The following is a 21,047-nucleotide window of genomic DNA, read 5'->3' as shown; positions in this document are numbered from 1 at the left end:
GAAGTCGAGAAACGTTTATTTGGTTTTTTTTATGTTGTCGTTGAGACTTTTCTTTTGAATCGTATATTTTAAGAGACTAAAGACAATCAAATGTGTGTGTGTGTGTGTGTGTGTCGAGCGCTTTTCTGGTCATATTTAAAATCTATTTTTCAAGAGAAGAAAGATATGTTAACGCATGAAATACTTTTGTGGAATCTGTTTCACTAAAGATTTCTTTAACGATATGTAGGCAAACTACTGTAACGTTCTTTTTCGATGTTTAAAAAATGTTAAATATTCTGTTTAATTATGTCACAGTTAGACATTTAACAATTCGATTTTATCCAATAAAAAATATAAAAAAAACAGACAACAGATACCAAATGGACAATCAAAATCAGAAGTTTTACCACATTTATCGGCAAAAAATTAGGGAAAGATTTTTTTACATCGTATACTATTTAAACTGCAAGATTATTTCAATGCTGCATTGTTTTCAAGACAAACAACATTTGATAAATAGATTAATGTAAAGTTTCTTGAGGATGGTAAGAAGTGCCTACCACCAAAGGATAGCAATCTGACTTAATATAATAATCTTTATATCTTTGTAATTTTTCATGAGAATATGGTAATTTTTACAGGGACGATTTAGGAAAATTCGAATTTCTAACACAGTGTATAAAAGAAGGAATGAGACTTCACTCACCAGTCCCCTTAATTTCAAGACAATCCACAAAGGAGTTCACCATTGATGGAACTACTTTTCCTCCTGGGACTTTTTTCGGTATCAACATATATGGTCTCCATCACAACCCTGCTGTCTGGACAGATCCAATGAAATTTGACCCAAGTCGCTTCTCAAAGGACAATGCTACACAGATGGACTCTTTTGCATTTACTCCATTTTCTGCTGGACCAAGGTATGAATAATATATGACACATATACTATAACATGTATAATATAAACAAATAGCAAGTCTTTCTTATTAGAGGTTTAATATAATTAATATTAGTTTGGCTCTCCTTCTGCTCCAAAAAGAAATAGTTTCATTTTTATTCAAGAAATATATATATTGTTTTGTAGGAATTGTATTGGACAACATTTTGCAATGAACGAAGAAAAGACTCTTATAACGAGAATACTTGAAAGGTTATTATATAATATTTAATTTGTTATAATGTTTAAGAGATTAATTTGATATCTGTAATACACAATATCCTTATTTTGAAAAGCAACGGAATATAAAGGTAATATAATATTGTCAATCGAAGTATCATGAGATATCTTAAAATATAATCTTTATCTAATTTCCTTGCACACCATATGAATTTCTGGAATAACCATTAAATACACTCGAGACCAAATGCTTGGGAAACCAACAATAACATGTGAGTAAAAGCAGTCTGAATGAACGGACTACAGACCGGATGCGTGAGCAAGGTTGACATCATCTGCTATAAATTCATCACCAGTTATGTCACATCCAGTAGCAAATGTTCAATTCCAGGAACATAAAATGGCTGAAATAAGAACTATGATGGACAGTTCAGATCATCATGGTGTAAGCTTTCTCCTGGTAGCATATTATGTATAGTCAACCAGTTGGCGTACGTTAATTTTGTAAGTGATAACATGTTTAATGAATAAATGCAATACATTGACTTGTATGTCTTATCTCGTCACCCTAATATCATCATTCGTTATTATGAATTTTCTTTGGCAGTTAAATAATACTAACATCAATTAATATTAAGGGGTCAACTGGTTGCATTACATGCGATTAGACTTCTACGATCGAATTGTACGTGTAGTTATATTTGCAGATTTACATTAGAACCTGATCCTGACCATCAAGTATCTCCACAGATGGCAGCTGTTATGCGATCTAGAAATGGAATCAAATGCATTGCAAAACGCAGATAGGGACAATAATAAGATACTTTCACAACTGATTAAACGATGAATAAAGAATCTATCAATCCAAGTTATAGTATTCGACTCATCATTTTAGTGAAACTGTCAATGGATCATTTTGAGTTAAGGCAATCGCTTTCCATCTTTGCCCAACTATTTTTCTTGAACTTGTTCAAAAGAATTCTTGTAAATGTTTAGTGTAAGCTATATTAAGTCTAAATATAAAAATTAGAAGACGTGGTATGATTGCAAATGAGACAGCACTCAACCAGAGACCAAATGATATAGAAGTTAACAACTATAGGTCACCATACGTCCTTCAACAATGAGCAAAACACATATCGCATAGCAATCTATTAAAGGCCCCGGAATGACAATGTAAAACAATTCAAACGAGAAAACTAACGGCCTGATTTATGTACAAACAAATATGATATACAGCAACAACGACAACCACTGAATTACAGGCTCCTGACTTTGGATAGGCACATACAGAACGCGGTGGGGTTAAATATGTTTGCTGCTCTCATATCTTACCCCTAACCTGGGACAATGGTGTAACAGTACAACATAAGATCAAACTATACAAATCAGTTGAAAAGGGCTTAACTGATCAGATCAATACAAAGCACATAAAAACACAAACAAAACACATTTACTGAAAGCTAATTCAAAGGCAATAAAAATCATAAAAAATCATGTGTTTAAGAATAAAATATCAATAAGTACACATCCAAAATAAAATGGATTGATCCCATTCAAAAGTTGTGCGCTGTTTTGAGATTTTTTTTCGATGATGTCTCAACTAACTTATATACATAGCGGAGTGGCCGGCTCCATTAGGAAAGAGTTTTAAACGGAAACTCACATTTTGATCTGAACCGATACTAAAATGTTGAACTACAAATTATTTATTCATAATCATCAATATTCTTACATTTCTGCTTTGACTCATTGAATTCCGTCCACTCAGTTTGCTTGCGTTCAGTTAACTTATAAAAATAGGGAGATGTGGTATGATTGCCAATGAGAAAATATCCACCAAAGTTCAAATGAAGTAGCTGATATGAAAAATATGAAACAATTCAATTAAGAAAACTAATTTATAACAAAATCATTTACGAAAAACAAATATGACCGACATGAACCAACGATAACCACTAAAGTACAGGCTCCTGACTTGGGACAGGCGTATAAAGAATGTCGCAGGGTTAAACATGTTTGTGAGCGCTCAATCCTCTCCCTAACCTGGGACCGTGTCCAAAAGAAATATTTTGTTGTAAATGTAATGAACCTTTGTAGAGTGCACTTTCTATTGGTAGACTTGGTTTTGTATACACATGAAACATAATTCATACAAAACCTTTTTAGAGACAAAAACAATTCAGCTATCTATAAGTGCTGTAATTTCACGTATGAAAGATTAATGGTGGTCTGTCACTCAGTAAAAAGGAAAAATAACAAAAATACCGAACTCCAAGGAAAATTCAAAAAGGAAAGTCCTTCATCAAATGGCAAAATCAAAAGCTCAAACACATCAAACACATCAAACGAATGGAAAACAACTGTCATATTCTGACTTGGTACAGGCATTTCCTTTTGTAGAAAATTGTGTCCTTATTTTAGTCAGGTCATGCATCTACTGTGCCCCAGTGAGCATGAAATTAAGGAGACTACTGAAATTAGAAACTCGGTTTATATCAGGAGCTTTTTTTGGAATTGTCCTACGCAGAAAACTTCAAACTACATTTTCTGACAAACATGGCGATTTCAGTTTACCCTTTGTCAACTTCCCGTTTCTCAGTAATAACATATCCTCTGTTTCATAGCATGATGTAACCATTTATACAGTTGTATATTTCGCGTGTGACTGTTCATATCCTACTGACATCATTTACATGGACGTGATTCCAACGATGAAAAAAAAACACTACGTAAAAATGAAGAAAAATATGACCTCTCCTCCAACTTGTTTTCGGCTTTTACACCTCAAATTACTTGATCTATACATTATCATAGAATAGCATTATCACTATTATTGATGACACCTTACAAATGTACTTAAAAAAATCTCAAATTGATTTCTTAAAAACCATGAATGGTGTTTAAGAAAATAAAAATAAATTAGTATATCCCCGTACATAAGTGACTTGGCGTTCACTTTCACATTCCCATTTCTCGCAATGTCTTTGTACCTTTTTGGGCTAACCAATGCCATAACGTCTTAAAAATGAAAAATGTAAAATTTACAAATTATAAAACATTTCATGTCCGAAACACATATAATGAATGTATTACCATTCAAAAATATAGTGCGTATGCTTACACTGTACATCTTTCCTTCTCGTAATTTTTTTTTTTTTTTTTTTGTGAGGTTACATTTACAGTTATTGATAAACAAATTGATAAAATTCACATATACCAAACTTAATGAAAGGATATACAAGAATCATTGTATTGAAAAATAGCGCCACAAACAAACGTTACAGTTACACGGAAAACAAACTGTTTGTCCAATTCCTAAACTACCTTGCTGTCTTTGAAGTGTACATCATAATTCATTTTTATTATCAACATTACTATGTACAGTGAACTGTCCTTATGGTAAAATAATAATCACGATACAAGAACGCCACCGATAATGTTACTTTTCCAATGAGACTCAAGAAAGCTAGTGTCTGGAATGTTAACCGATAGATAGCTTGATTCCTTCAGCTTTAGGTATCAATACACAGTTAGGAAAAAATCTTAAAATTGACACTCATAATTTTTAACCACCCTCTTTTCCTTTCTATCTAATAAATAAGGCTTATTATTTGTGTTATGCATGTGTATATTTCTGGAAAGAGCATCTTCCATCGATTTCATTTTCAATAGTTAAAAAGGCGAAATATAATCTCTTTTTGGTGTAACCTTGGCAACAATCTGCATTTATTTGATACAAAATATTACAAAAAGGGGGGTGAAAATGTCACAAAAGTCTCAAAAATTTGGTCCAAAGGAAAATTTCAATCAATTAGAGTGATACCTTTCCTGAAACCATAGACATTTATCTATCAAGAGGTCCAAAATAATTCATATGCCTTTCTGCTCGTTTTTCCATAAAATTGAATTGAAAAGATCGAGCGTCAAATCTTTGTTGATAAACACTACAATAATTTCTGGACCTATGGGCGGTACGGATACGAGAATACGGACTGTCAAACAGAAAAATGGCCTATAAAACATGCTAAAAACAATCTAAATGTTCATATAAACCCACTTCGAAGGCTATATTATTCTTCAACTATCTAAAAATCAATTTTATTGTACAAAAACTTTCATATTTAAAAAATTCACCATGGCCATAATGCGAAACTAAACTTCTAACTGTGTATTGCTACCTTACACAGACTGAATATACGTTATGCTGACAAGCAAGAGGCCATTCTTTGTGCTCTATTGAAATGTCCTTTTTCTTGAATGTTAACCTCATTATTCCGCGTCCTCTGACAACGGTCTGTACTTTGGAATTCTACATGTACATAAATCATATAAAGTCGAGATGTTTGAACGGTTAATTCATTGGTACTTGATTTCCTGTTTGTTAATAAACGTTGAAGCTTTACTACTTCTGATAACCTAAAACACTCTGCATTTTCTAGATTAAAGTAAGAAAGTATAAACTCATTATTTTATAATTTAAAGAAAAAACGTCTTTCATGTTCTTTTCTTTTTTGATATTTTACATGTTACAATATGTGTTACCAGTGAACATCTTTTAAGGAAAATAGATTGAAAAGTCAGCATCCTTGTTAACATCGCTTCTGTCAAATGTGTTTTTGTTCCATTTTAATTTCCGAGTAATACTAAGTCTTTGTGTGCCTGCATACTAAAGGTCAGCAACCTCGTTTGTAATTGCTTTTAGTTATCTTAACTTGTGCCTGCATGATAAATTTCAGGAACCTAGTCAGTAATTTTACGTTTTTTTTTAAATAGTGGTATTTATTGATTGATAATAGTCTCTACTTAATTTATTTACATTTTTCTAGATGGATCAATTCAGCCAGATAATGAATTCAGCCGGATAATGAATACAATTAACATTCGCATTCCGTTGCTTTGTATAAAAAGTTGGACAGACTTCGTTCCGCGAATGTGTCTTCATATTCTTATTCCAACGCCTATATGTGTAAATATGTTAAAGGTATATTTGACCTTAAAATCAAAAGGGCAGATTTCCTCCTGAATCTTTTTCACAATAGCGGCAATTTAAAAAAAAAATTTCAGAGCTTCATAGTGTTTACGCTTTAACAATAATATGGTTAGTTTTAAACAGACTATAGGATACACAAGTTTTGAAAGTCTGTAGATTGCACAAAACGAAAGTGTGTCAGAATTTGGCATTTGTTTTATAATTTTCCTTAAAATGTAAAAGTGGGACATTCTTATTGAAATTAAAATCAATACAAATTGCTGTTTGAAGTAAAGTCATGTATTGTATTTCTTATACACAGTATCTTGTTTTTGGGAGTGACGTCTTTCGTTAGAATTTATAAAACGGATAAATTTTGCAATTTTGAATAAAAATGACGTCATCAGCAACATGTTGATCCGAATTTCATTGTTTATCAAAATGCCTTTATAATATAAACGGTACCAATTTAACTGCACCAGATGCGCATTTCGACAATTAATGTCTCTTCAGTGATGCTCGAGGCCAAAATATTTAAAAATCCAAAACCTAATATAAATGTCAAAGAGCTGATCAACCAAAAAACCTAAAGTATAGCCAAAATCGGACAGGGAATCTGAGCTTTGCATGAGGGAGATATATTCCTTAAATTTAATTGATTTCTAAAATTTTATAACAGTGAATTTCAAACAACATAATATCCGTAATTTCATGCCAGTACCGAAGTACTTGCTACTGGGCTGGTGATACCCTCGGGGACTTACAGTCCACCAGCAGAGGTATCGACCTCTTGGAAGTAATAATATTAACGGTACCAATTTTACTGCACCAGATGCGCATTTCGATAATTAATGTCTCTTCAGTGATGCTCGAGGCCAAAATATTTAAAAGTTCACTGTTAAAATTAAAATTTTAAATTAAAAAAAAAAATTCGAATGCTTTTGAAACTTACTCTAACCCCTCTTATATATATATTACACCACCAAACAAGCATTATACTCAAAATACAAACAAAAGTTTCTGTTAAATCAAATTGTTGAGACATTGCACACATGTATGACCTGTGTTTGGTAGCTTATAAGAGTTTGGGATATACAATCTATTTAAAAATATGGAGATGTAGAACATTTGCTAATGAGAAAACTTTCAATAGACCAAAGGACAAGATGTGATCAAATACAGTTCATCGTACGGCCTTCAACAGTGAGCAAACCAATACTGTGTAGTAAGCAATAATAGACCCATTTGTGATAAAATATAAAACTAATCAAAAGAAAAAATCAAAGGCCTGATTTAGTCTGCAACAAAGAACGAAAAATAGGACAAGCAACAACGACTTACAACCACTAAATTCCAGGTTCCTTGCTTCGAACAGGCACATAAAGATGATAGTAGGGTTGAAATGTGTGTGAGCAATATATCATTCCCTAACCTAGGATAGTGGTTTGATAACACACCATAAAAACCTTGGACAATGGTGTAACAACACAACATACAAACAAACTACATGAACTATAAAAATAAGATGGAAAGGACTTGACAAATCAGGTCAGTATTTAGCACAAAATGTGAGTACCGATAAAGACACTATTCAAATATATTCTTCAGGTTCAATCAAGCTTCCAACAAAATATTTTGTATCTACGAAATAATTGAGTAAACGTTTTTAGTAATTTGCAATAACAAAACCTTGACGTAATGATTTTTCAGGAATCATACCGTTTAAATTCATATAAATGTAACATCACTTGAGACACATTCATATCGTACGGGGAAATGTGCACATCGTTAGAAGGTACCAAAGTAATATAAAAAAGGGAAATAAACAGAAAAGAACAAAACATTGCCTCTTTTGTCCTAAAATCTAGTAGAGACCTTCCGGCGTTAATCGATATATCCAAATCAAGAAAGGGACAATTATTGGTATTAATATTGGATATATTAAGATAAATTTTCTTGGGATAAATTTCCGCAATTCTTGGTTATTTAAAAACAAAAGTCTTGAAGGTAACGGTAAGTGTTATTTTCTCTTAAATGAAATTTAAACGAATCTCTATAAAGTTCGGCAAATATATGAATATTCATAACAATACAGGTACAACTCTGCTATTAAAGGGGCTCATTTGGTGCCTAAATGAATACATAAAACTTATCGATAAACTAATTAATTAATTGTTATAATTTATTTTTAACTTTCCTTTGTTTTACTGATTTATGGACTTTTTTCTTTGACAATTAGATACAGCCTCGGTTTAAGATTTTAAAATCTGAAAAAAATTTAATCAAACCAAAACGGAATTTTTCAAAACTTGAACTAAAGCTTCTTAGTAATCAAGAACTAGCACCATGAGCAGAATCTAGATTCTATTCTTATTTACTTATCTTTATTTTACTGATAAATGGACTTAGTTTTTGTACATTGAACAGTACACTTTTCACACTGACAGCAGCAGTCCAAGGTGGTACAAAGGATTCTGCGAAACCCTTTATAAATATATATTCAAAGGTATGCGAAGGACAGTCATTAAGTATGTTATTTGGGACTATTGTATCTTTTTTTAACTTTTACTTTATTGATGCACATTTTGGTTAAAAAATATTCCTGTAAAAATGAACAGTTTTCTTTCTCAATGGATAGTTATCACAAATATGGAACGGACATTCCGAACTGACAAATCGCAATAGTAGTCGAGCAGGAACTCTGTACGTTTCCGGAAAATCCTAGTTCATCATTGGTTTTCTTTTTTCTGGGGCTTATGTTATTTTTGTACTGTAGTATGCTCTGTTGTTTTCCTTTTTTTTTTCATTGTATTGTTGTTTCCTTCACCAACGATCTGGTCTTTTATTTGTTCTTGTTTTTATTTCAAACGTTCTCATTCGTTTTTGAGCTAAACGGCTTTTCATGTACAAATATTTTAGGTATCATGCACGTCTTAGTGTGAGACAAACATGCCGACCATATTAAATGAGGAGATGTTGCAAGATTGCTAATGAGCCAAGTTCCAACAGATTCCAAATGAAATTCTAAACGAACAGTTATAGTCATGTATATTTTAGATAATACAATGAACAATATTTGTTAATATGATAAAATGCAATAAAATATTGAAAAAGCGGCAAAGGGAGTGAACTACGAGTTTTGTTTTAGTTTTATCATTTCATTGCATCTCATTGTGATATTCATGTAAAAGGTGCATCTTAAGCACTCGAATAGAAAAAAAGGATGGTAAATAAGAAAAGTGGATTACTTTTTAAAGCTAACTGCATGAGCTGGTTTAACAACTGTCACAAGTTAATAAGCGTATAAAAATAGATGTGAGGTATACGTCACAAGTTCATATTGACAATACAGTAAAAATTCAATAGAATTCAATGACAGCTTATACATTTTATTGTGTATGAATCGTGTATCTTTTATTGAAAATATGCAAGATCGAATTAAAAGGAGAAAAGTTACCAACAGGAGCAATCAAAAACTAATAGTCGAATAAAAACGGACAACACCAAGACTAAAGAAACAAAACAAACAAACAAACAACAGTTTACAAAACACTACACAATTAAACTAATGCAACAAGAACCCCGCCAAAGACCGGGAATAAACTCAGGAACTTTATTAAATTCCTTTTGAGGGTATATCTATATCGAAAGATCAGGATTTGACCACGATAATTTACTACAATAACTTGTAGGGGTCACATAATGATTTCGAACTGTTGAGAGAATGGCTATATTTTTTTCTGTTTTATAAAGATAAGGAGATGTAGTATGATTGCCAATGAGAAAACTATCCACCAGACTTCATTGATGTGGATGTAAGCAATTATATATTTTTTTTAATTATTGACTATTCAAAATATTTATTTCTTTTAAATAAAAAATCTGAATATTGAACCGACTGCTAGCAAATTAATATATATCTAAAGATAGATATTGCATATTGAATAACGAATAATGAACCGGCTCCTTAATCCATACAACATATTTTCATAACTCTTTGTTGAACACTTTTCGTGTTGAAAATCGGGAATGATTTAACGAAAATTTAAATTGTTTTACATTGTACACTATTCGGGTACGTTTTTGTTCTTACTATGACGTTACTTTAACCCTTTCAGTGCCAAGACCAAAATTCAAAATTGCCAAGACGTTAGAAACGTAACAATATTTCGACGTCACAATATAGGTATAATCTTCGACGACGTTGACGTTCTGTCGCACCTGTTTCCCACGTTCGCACATATATAGTGTTTAATTTTTAAAAATATTTTAACAGCCAAAATTAAATTGGATCAGAATACGTATAAATTGTGGTCTCGAATCCCGTTTTTTTCTTCTATCACGTTAAAGCGTAATACATGAAAACTTGATGTAAAAAAATCAAAACAACAAAACAAAACAAAAGTTTTGATAAATACTAGACAAAGGTTTCATGATTGTGCTTAACAAGCTGAAATAAATCTCCATATCAAAATTACGCAATCATACCACATCTCCTTATCTTTATAAAACAGAAAAAATATATATGGAAATTAAAAACAACTTAGTTCTTTATATTGAATTAAGTTGTTTTTTAATTTTCATATTTTTTGGGCACGTTACAACACTTTAGGAAAGCAAGGGAAACAACAAAACTAAAAAATTGAAACAAAAAACACCAAATGCACACATTTACAAGAAGAAATGTTGAGCCGCCGAAGAGACATTGACGAGATTTTTTTCCTCTGGCACGTTATTTTGCTACAGTCAGCACGTGACTCTGTAATCAATCCGTTGAGTAATCGTTTTTTGATTTTCTTATTGAAATATTGGTCTAGTAAAATATTAGAAATTATTCGAATACTAATGTACAGGCAGTTTACAGATTAAAGTAAGAAAAGAATAACAACCTTGTAATTGTGATCAAACTAAACTTTTAGTTTGTAGGTTTTATTCTCAATTGAAAGTGAATTACCACTGGTAAACTAAGTGAAATAATGGTCTGCAACTATTACTAAATTAATGTTTCTAATACTATATACTAGTGCAAGTTTTTTGATAAGGTATAAGCATGAGTCCCATATAAATCTGTCCGGCAATCTGTCCTTTCAGTCCCAGGTGTTGACCGGAGTGTATAAATTTGGACCCCCAAACCGATACCTCCCAATAGGAGTTTCATGCACTTTATAAGCCTTGCAACAGCAACAACGTTTTGAGTTGTCCGTAAGTGGCCTGTTGCAAGTCAAAATATGTACGCCTATCCGTCTCATCTTTTTCAATTGACAGTTCCGTCCTTCTCTGCAATGTAACCACTTTGCCGAACATACCTTTTAAATTTCTTATGCCTGCAAATCATGAATGTGAATGTGCAAGACTTTAATTAATTTAATCTTTTAATTTTCCCACTGTATTTGTTAAACAAATATGAACATCTAAAACTTATTTAAAAAAACAAGAGTACAATATCTAAACAGATTAATATGTATCGCCTATACAACTCCATACAATAGTTAACAGGATGGCGCCCTTCCGATTCAGCGCGAATACAACAGTATACATCATTGCACTCCTTACCTTGTTTATCAGGCAATGATTCCGTTTATTCATGTATATTAGACAACATCAAGGATAGTATTTTAACTGGTTGTTTTCTTTTTAGGGGAATTTATTATAACACTGATTTTGAAAATACACTGTGTTCTAAAACATAATATAATTGTCTATTTATTCGTAAAAATGTGGTTTTCTTTTTTAAGTTTTACATTTCTCAGTGAAAACACTTTCACAGAATACAGTTTCTCCTTTTTCTCCTTATTAAAACGGAGAATGGAAATGGAGAATATGTCAAAGAGACAACAACCCGACCAAAGAGCAGAAAACAGCCGAAGTCCACCAATGGGTCTTCAACACAGCGAGAAAATCCCGCACCCGGAGGCGGGCTTCAGCTGCTCCCTAAATAAAAATGTGTACTAGTTCAGTGAAAATGGACGTCATACTAAACTCCAAAACATATAAATGAACTAAAATTCCCTGCGGGACAGGCGCAAAAATGCAGTGGGGTTAAACCTGTATTGCACTTTTAAAAATGAAGAACATCAAATTAAGAGTTTTTTTATTAATATATATACATATATTCTTAATATGTTTATTGAATTGAATAAATAAACACAGGTTAATATCTATCAAGAAAAATAAGCTGTAGAAAGGTTGTTTTAATTTACAGTTAAATTACACGTAGTTACAAGTACATGTAGGCCATATGGTGACATGTTGTAATAACAATTAATTAATGAACTGGACATACGCAAGTTCTACAACTATCAATTGTCCAGCTTTGTCAAAACATGTCAATTAAAGTCAGCTTGATAGATATTTATCTGTGTATCTTTTGAATAAAAACTATTATTGTCAAACTAATAGAAATTTTGATAAACTGTTATATTCAATTGAAAATGTATATAAACTTATGATTGTACCGTTATGGACACACCGTTCCTGACCGACCAAATAAACTATTGTTGCAAACTGTTTTGTCTTAAACTGTTAAGCAACTACCTTGTTTTGTTATACAGTCTTTATTTTTGGTGCTGTGACCAGGATTCTAAGGTAAAGTGACTATTTTTGATAATCTTTATTTAATTTCTCGAAATAGCTGAACGAGAATTTAATGTCGGGTTAGTTTTTCAAAATTTAGCAACACAAGTTCAAAGTCTTACTAAAAAATTAACCGCAAACGGTGTCAATTCGATTGTTGAAGGCTTTGACGGTTCAAATTCAGAAAAATATTCTCAATGGATTCGATCTATAGGAAAATATGCAATGATTACTAATTTAAATCCATATGATTGTAAAATGGTATGTTATCAAACTTCTGTAGGGCCTGTTAGTGATTTTATTGCTAGATGGTTAAGAGAAACTGAACCGGTAAATAATACTTGGGATAATCTTAAAATTCAATTGGATTTTCGTTATGGGCATATTCCTGACGCTTCATATGCATTTGAGCTACTGAATAAGGTTAATTAGAAAATTTGCGAGAATGTTCCCATATTTGGAGAACGAATTTTAACTTTAGCAACAGATGCTTTTAGAGGGCAAGATATCAATCAACCAATCTTTCAACTTCAATTAGTTATTTTTTTCATAAACGGGTTGTATCAAGATTATTTGAAAATGAAAATAATGCGTGAAAATCGAAAAACTCTGGCTCAAGCAGTGAATTCAGCAATGGCTGAAACGCAGTTAAGAAGAAAATTTGATTTAGATAAAAGTAACGGTAATGAACGTAACATACACTACAAAAGTCAAAAAGTCTGAAAAGACCAATTTTTGTCTGAATTTGCATGAATGTTTTATTTTTAACAATTATTGACAAAGTCTGAATTTGTCTAATTAAGTTCTTTTTTTTTTCTTGACATATGTCTTGACAGTATTAACATTGTCTAAAAATTTCTCGACACTTTCTTTATCATCTGATAAGTGTCTTGATTAGTCTCGACTAATTCTTGACTGTCTCAAATTTGTCTCGATCAGTCTTGTCATATTCTTGACATTCTTTATAATGTCTGAATATGTCTTGACACATTCTTGAAAGTCTTAAAGCTGTCTGAATATATCTCGACACATTCTTGACGGTCTTAAAGATGTCTTGACACTATCTCAAAAATATAAATTTCGCCTGAATTGTGTATAGACACATTCCTGACAGTTTGAACACTTTCTTTTGCTGTTTTATACTCATTTCTATTATTGCTAAACTAAACTTAGATGAATTAATACATTGCTAATTAAAAAAGTCACATTTTGGTAGAATAATTGTTTATTTACCATATTAACATTGAATATTATGCATGAAAAATGAAATATGTCTACTGTATGATTTGTTTCAATCATTTAGCAATTATTTATAAGATTTATAAATCAACATTTGTAATTATTTACAAACCCACAGTTAAATTAGTTTATATCAACATATTCATATTTGTATTTGTTAATATTTTCATACCCATATTTGTATTTATAAAAATATTTATATACCCAAATTTTTATTTATAAAAATATGTACGTGCCCAACTTTTGTTTTTGTTGTAATAAGTGTAACTTGAAATAACAGTATATTCTATAAAGAGAAATAAAGATAAAGATATATCATGTATATTGGTCATGATTTGTAAAACTCAGAATAGTCAAGTAAATTTAGGACACAATTCAAAATGTTCAGAATATGTCAAGCCATACTGAGAAAAATAAAAAAATGTCGAGAACATGTCGAGAAATTTCAAAACAGTATTCAAATGTCTAGAATTTGTCAAGAAATTTTAAGACCATATTCAGAATGCCGAGAATTTGTCGAGTATCTCGATGTAAAAATTGAATGTGAATAGATCGAGAAAACCGTAAATACTTGTACAAAACTCGGGACGACCTTTTCTGAAAATTGTATACAAAATAGTAGAAAGATACCTACGTTATAAAAATAGTTATCTTTAATTTTTTAACCTGCACAGACATACTTTTAAATGTTATATTCACGAAAAGACAATAGTTCTCTATTGAATATACATGTGACAAGAGAAGACCGTCGTGCTCGATAACTTAGGTGTGAAAAAATAAGCATACTTTGGGAAATTGTAACATGCTAAGGACTTTTTGGAACACTGAGAAAATTGGTGACCCGAAAGATATTTCGATTTTGTATGTACATGATTTTTTCCAATTTTTTTTATCAATATGCAGCAAAGATTGGCAGTTTTTAAATTTCAGTTTTGCAAGCTTCTAAAGCTATTATCTCGATAAGTACTGAACATAAAACATCGTGTATTTGCATGTATATTTCTAATAACACAGTTTGATAAATAAATTCTTTAAAATGTACAATTATTATTTAGAAATAACTTTTGATCAGTATCGTCACCAGTATTGTTTAATTATTGACTTTCTCGACTCTATCATAAGAAGAGTGAATTTTCTGTTGTTTTCGTTCACTAGATATCCAACTGAGATCAGAAAACCAAACTCAAATTGAAACTGATCAAGTAGAAACTTTTGATAATTTAGCGGGAAATCCAAATTCTTGTTTGATTAAAATAGGAAATATGAAAGTTAGAAGTTTAATTTACAGTGGAGATACAGTATCATTATTGCATAATAAAATTTACAATTCAATTAAGGGATTACCAAAATAAGAAAAAAGAAAAGTCAATTTACAAGGCGTAAACGGGGTTTCTTTGAATGTTTTGGGAAGTATAAATTTAGACTTTAACATGAAAGGAAATAAAATGAACCATACCTTTTATGTCATGAACAGAAATGCAATTGTGGGCCGTGATTGGTTGATTAAATTTGAAGTTAGTGTTTATTTTGAATTGGGGTGTTTAAGGGTAAATAAAACTTATGTACCATTGGTAGAAGATATTCACATAGCTTTAATTGTGAGCCTTGCTCATACCACTGTCTTCAAACCTCAGACTGGTAAAATCTGTTATGTAAAAGGTAATAAAAATCATACATTTTCAAGTTCTAAATCTTTTGAAATTTCACCAATTACTAAGGGTTATTTGAGTTCTCAACCAGGTTTATTGGTCGCTAATTCAGTTGCAAAAATTAATAAAAAACGTCAAATACCAATTCTTATAGTTAATACTACGAATAGAACTTATAAGTTTAGAAGGGTCATAGTAATAGGTAGGATTTCATCAGTTTTAGAAGAAAATGTGGTCTCAATTGAATCTACTAAAGAACACTCTGAAATTGAAACTGTTTTTGAAACTGACCTTAATGTTCCTGATGCTTATAGGAGTAGGGTGTTACAGATGTTGAACAATAATAGAGATAATAAGGATACTGAATTAGGTCAAACTGACTCCGTGAAAATGAGGATTGACACGGGTGATCATCCTCCTGTTAAATTGAAACCATATCGAACTCCATAACATAAAAAGGAAATAGTCAATAAAGCAATAACTGTCATGTTAGAAGGAAACATTATTCGAAGGTCTAATAGTAGTTATTCATCACCAGTAGTATAAGTTGATAAAAAGGTTAAAACCACACGTTTCTGCATCGATTTCAGAAATTTAATATCTAATACTTAATCAATTTTATATCCGCTTCCGGTTATCGACGATATATTGATACTTTTAGGGGCTGCAGCATTTGTTTGTCATCGAGAACTTTTTGAATTTAATGTAGCGCCATTCGGGTTACAAAATAGTCCTGCTGTATTTAGTCAATTGATGGAGATCGTTTTACAAGATGTAAAATTTGCTATCTCTTATATAGATGATATTTTAATATTTTCTGAAACTCTGGAAGAACATTTTGATCATATTCAGCAAGTAATTGACAGATTAAGGCAACATAATTTGAAATTGAAATTAAAGAAATGCCAATTTTTGCAGAAAGAAACCAATTATTTAGGATTTAAAATCAATATCGACGGTGTAAAACCGGACGATGGCAAAGTCGAAGCAATAAAAACTTTACCAACCCCTGTTACTGTAAAAGAAGTAAGAAGTTTGATAGGGGCATGTTCATACTATAGACAATTTATTCCATTTTTTTCAAAGATTTTTATTCCTTTAGTTGCTCTAATAAAAAATTATTCTTAGTTTTAATGGGACGAGGAATGTCACAAAGCATTTGATTTTTTAAAATATGATTTTAACTGTAACGCCTTTATTAGCATATCCAGACTTGAAGAAACCTTACGTTTTATATACTGACGCGTCTAATGATACCATATGTGCCTGTCTAACAAAACCTTGCGATGAGGAAGAAAATCATTTACCAGGTTTAAGAAAAAAAAACCTATTTATTTTTATCTCATAAACTGTCTGATACACAGTCTAGGTGGTCTACTATTGAAAAAGAAGAATTTAGCATTCATTATGTATTACAGAAATTATATCATTATCTTCATGGGGCTGACTTTATTATCAAAACCGATCATAAATCTTTAAAGTACCTTTTGCTCTCGCCACAATGTAACAAAAAATTACAACTTTGGGCTTAAGGTAATGCAAGTTATAATTGCAAGATTGAATGGCTTGCGGGTACTGATAATACTATTGCTGACTACCTTTCAAGAAGACCTCCAGATCAGGAAAAGAATGAAAAACAAAATGAAACAATTGAAGTAGATATAAGTGACAAGGCTTTTGAATTCTTATCAGTTCAACCCAAAAGACTTTGCAAGTTGTGATTACAACGAAGATGATCAATTAAGTGTTAAGGAATGCACGATTCCGGGTTATGACATGAAAATTGAACAATCTTTGGACAAAGAAATTTCAGAAATTATTGATCAAATTAACACAGGAAAAGCTTCAAAGAGTGTCGATAATAAACATATTATCATCAATGAGATTCTTTATTACATTTCTCACCCCGATGATGATTTAAAGTTAAGGCTTTTACATTCCATTTTAATTGAGAAATGATGTCATCAGTTATCATGACAATCTGTCATTTAGGAATCGATAAATATCACGATTCAATTAGGCAAAAATATGTTTGGCCAATATTATACAAAAGAAATAAATTCATATATTAATTCCTGTGTTACCTGTCAATATCAAAGCTCACGTAAAACGAAACCTTTGTTACAAATATCGGATATACCACCATTTCCATTTGCTAAGATAGGGTAGATCTATCTGGACCTTATCCTACCTCGTTGTCGGGAAATAAATATATTGTTAGTTTTATTTGTCATTACAGCGGGTGGCCTTTGGCATTTCCGGTTCCAAATAAAACTTCAGAAAATGTTGTTCATTTATTAATTGAAGAAATAATTCCAAACTTTTCCGTGCCTTTGGTTATAGTGTCAGACAATGGCGGGGAATTTACCTCCAAAATATTTGAAGAAACTTTAAAAGAATTGAATATAAGTCACATAACAACTTATTTTTATCATCCACAGGGAAACGCGAAAGTAGAAAAATTTCACAGGACGCTTCATGACGTCATGGCAAAGCAATTGCAAAGTGGCGCGTTTACTTGGGACGTATGCTTAAATCAAACGATAGCAGCTATTAGGTTTGAAAAAAATGAATCAACAAAATTTTCTCCATTTTTTCTTTCATACAATAGAGATCCCTTTATCTGTTAAAACCTAGCAGGAAATATGTAGGTGAAGATCCGCACAAGATGTTGTTAGAACAGCAACATAAATCTGTCGTTCTAGTTCATAGAAATTTGAAGAAATCCAAGGAAAAATACAAACAAAACGCAGATAAAAATAGACAAGAAATAAATTTGGAAATCGGTGATCCAGTATATTACAAAAATCATTTAAGAAAAAGTAAATTAGACAGTAAATGGAAACCTTATTAAAGAATAATTGAGAAAACTTCTCCGGTAACTTTTGTCCTTGATGGATCTGTCGTCGCTAGAAAAATCCATTTAGAACACCTTAAGAAAGCTAAGATTGATAAATGCATTATTCCAAAAAATATACAAGGTAGACAATTAAGGAAAACAAATTATGTTGTACCTCCTGAGGACAGTGACGGTAGTGAAAGTGAACTTTCGAAAGCTAATCCTCGTGAAAAAAACTCATAAATCGTTACCGACAAGAACGAGAAACATCTTCTGACGAGGATAATATTCCGCTAGCTGAATTAAAACAGAAAATAGCAAACAAAAAGCGGCGTGAAAAGAAGGCCAAAAGGTCATCTTTAACTTCCGGTTCAAGTGGAATGTCAGATAATAATAGTTCTGATGGGTATAACTCAGAAAGTAGTCAGAATATGTCTGTTGAGGAAATTAGAATACCAAAGAAAAATAAAACAAAACAATAAAAAGTCAGAAAAGAAAGACCAATTAATGTTAAATTTTCTCTCAAACATTTCTTGTTATCTTAATAAAATGCACGACTAACAAGACGTAGACGTAGGCTTCGTTATAATTAGCTTGTTTATGAATAAATATATGCGTATATGAAATAATTTACTTTTGTTTAAATTAAACATATCCATCTAATTGATGGATTGCTGAAAATTATTGATTGTTTAGAATTCCTATTAATATCAGTAATCTCTGAATCACAGCTTTGTTTATGAAAAAGGAAGGAAAGTGTTGGTTGAATTTCATCCCTTATTAAACCATTTTCAGTCCTTCCAAGAAAAAAGTATATCTTATAGGTTGTTTTCTTTTAGTAAAGTTTTTAGAGTTTTTTTTTTGTTCTTATTTAAAATAGATAACATATTGATAATTTCACTTATTGAGGACGACTTTGAACTATAAAATTTAATGAATGCATTAATTCATTTTGTTGCTATCTCTATAGGCATTTTGTTATATTTATTTTGCAAATATAGTCAAAAACTTAAGTGTAGGTGTTTAGCCAATCGAGAAGTAATAGAGAGGTTCAAATAGTCACTAGATACCTTGGTTGCGATGAAGTGGTGTCAACTAATATTGAGGGCGATGGTACTGCCTCCAAGATGGTAAAATAGCTTCTTCACCACTACTAGAAACAGTCACTAAGAACCATTATCCAGTACTCAACTTGTCAAACAATGAAAAGTAACAATCGAGTAAACTAACCACAAGAATGACGATTGGACAAGATGTAATAGTTATACACCGAGGGATAGGTGTGTCTGGTTAAGAAACCCTGTCGGCCGGAGGCCGGAGGGGTTTCTTATCCAGACACGCCGTATCCCGAGGTGTATGACTAACTTACACCCCATTCTATACCCTATATTTTTTAACAGATTATTAAATGAAAAAAAAACCGATAGCATATTTATTGACAATATCAAACCATGATTTATAAGATTTTTTTTTATTACATGAAACCCCACTAGTAACCTTTCTTAGGGTATCTTTGTTCAAACTTTGACAAGTGATTATATTTTACAAATGTCAAAGTTGTTTTGCATATTCCCGTTAAATCCATGTACTAAAATGGATCAGCGGGTCAAGGTTGACCGTTTCGTGTATTCTTATTACAAACAAAAATACATCATGCTCCTTGTATGCAGTTGTCAATATGGACGGGTATAAGACGGACGACATTTTGTGGCAAGCGTTGGATTTGGTAGAAGAGACTTAAGATAAAGGCAATACTATAACCCAAAGTACTTACTTGTATCAGTGTAATAAAGGTAATCATAACTGTATTTTATATCTTACGGATTTATAACCCCCCCCCCCCTTCTTCTCGAGAATAAATAAACATTCATATTCGGACATACTAAGGGATAGGTGTGACCAGACTACCAGACACGCTCAACATACAAAGATACAGATTTAATATTTAGGAACTCCCTTTTTGGGGGCAAACAGGGGCTGATCCAGCTGGGGGTTCCCAACTCAAGAGAAAAAAAGGGGGGTCCAACCATTCAAATGCATTGATCTTTTAAATAAAAGTCGGGTCCAAACCGCGGAACCCCCACCCCCAGATCGGCCAATGGGTAACCGTAAAGGGGGGGGGGGGGTCCCGGGAGTTAGAATCCCCATTTTTTTAAAGACCAATGCTTTAGAATAGAGACATATGACTGGGATAAAAAAAAAATACCTTCAAGCAAAGGAGTATTTAAAGGATTATTTTTGTATTCAAAATAGATGCTTAATTTTTTTCGCTATTGGGATTTCCTAAAATGTTTTTTTTTATATCTTGAAACAATTTGTAGTGAACACTATTAGTAATTTCTTATGTTCATGCTATTTAAAAAATAATAAATTTCTATTGTTACGAATAACAATGGACTTTGTTTGCGGGATGTAGAAGCAGGGGTTTCCAGAAACCCCGCTCGTCACACCCTGTGGTCAAAATCCTTTGTTATTCGTAACAATAGATCTATTCAATTTACACTTGTTTCAGAAATAGAAATTATGAAGTATAACAATAGAACTGGGGTGTAACACTGGATATTGGCTTTGATTATAAGACACAACGCAGACGTTAAGATGTAAATAAAACTATACGATCACATTACTTTATATTGGTAGAGGGAATCGTTTTACAACATTACAGGTAGATTTGCC

General features: G+C 31.7%; 2 protein-coding genes across 3 annotated transcripts in view; both read left to right on the top strand.

The window, feature by feature from the left end:
* The window catches only part of LOC127737901 (leukotriene-B4 omega-hydroxylase 3-like), a 122,406-nt gene extending 120,439 nt beyond the window's left edge, over positions 1–1,967 (top strand). For both annotated transcript variants that reach the window (XM_052248869.1, XM_052248868.1), the window contains exons 9-11: positions 624–902; positions 1,067–1,132; positions 1,807–1,967. In XM_052248869.1, the coding sequence (XP_052104829.1) occupies positions 624–902; positions 1,067–1,132; positions 1,807–1,906 (445 nt within the window). In that variant the 3' untranslated portion in view covers positions 1,907–1,967. The remainder of the gene's footprint in view (positions 1–623; positions 903–1,066; positions 1,133–1,806) is intronic.
* Positions 1–21,047, top strand: part of LOC127737903 (uncharacterized) — a 103,833-nt gene that overhangs the window by 60,007 nt on the left and 22,779 nt on the right. The window lies entirely within an intron of this gene.

Source organism: Mytilus californianus, unplaced genomic scaffold, assembly GCF_021869535.1.
Source record: "Mytilus californianus isolate M0D057914Y unplaced genomic scaffold, xbMytCali1.0.p SCAF_4, whole genome shotgun sequence".
In the NCBI taxonomy this organism is placed as follows: Eukaryota; Metazoa; Mollusca; class Bivalvia; order Mytilida; family Mytilidae; genus Mytilus; species Mytilus californianus.
Note: the sequence above shows the minus strand (reverse complement) of the source record. Positions and strands in the feature narration are given on the sequence as shown.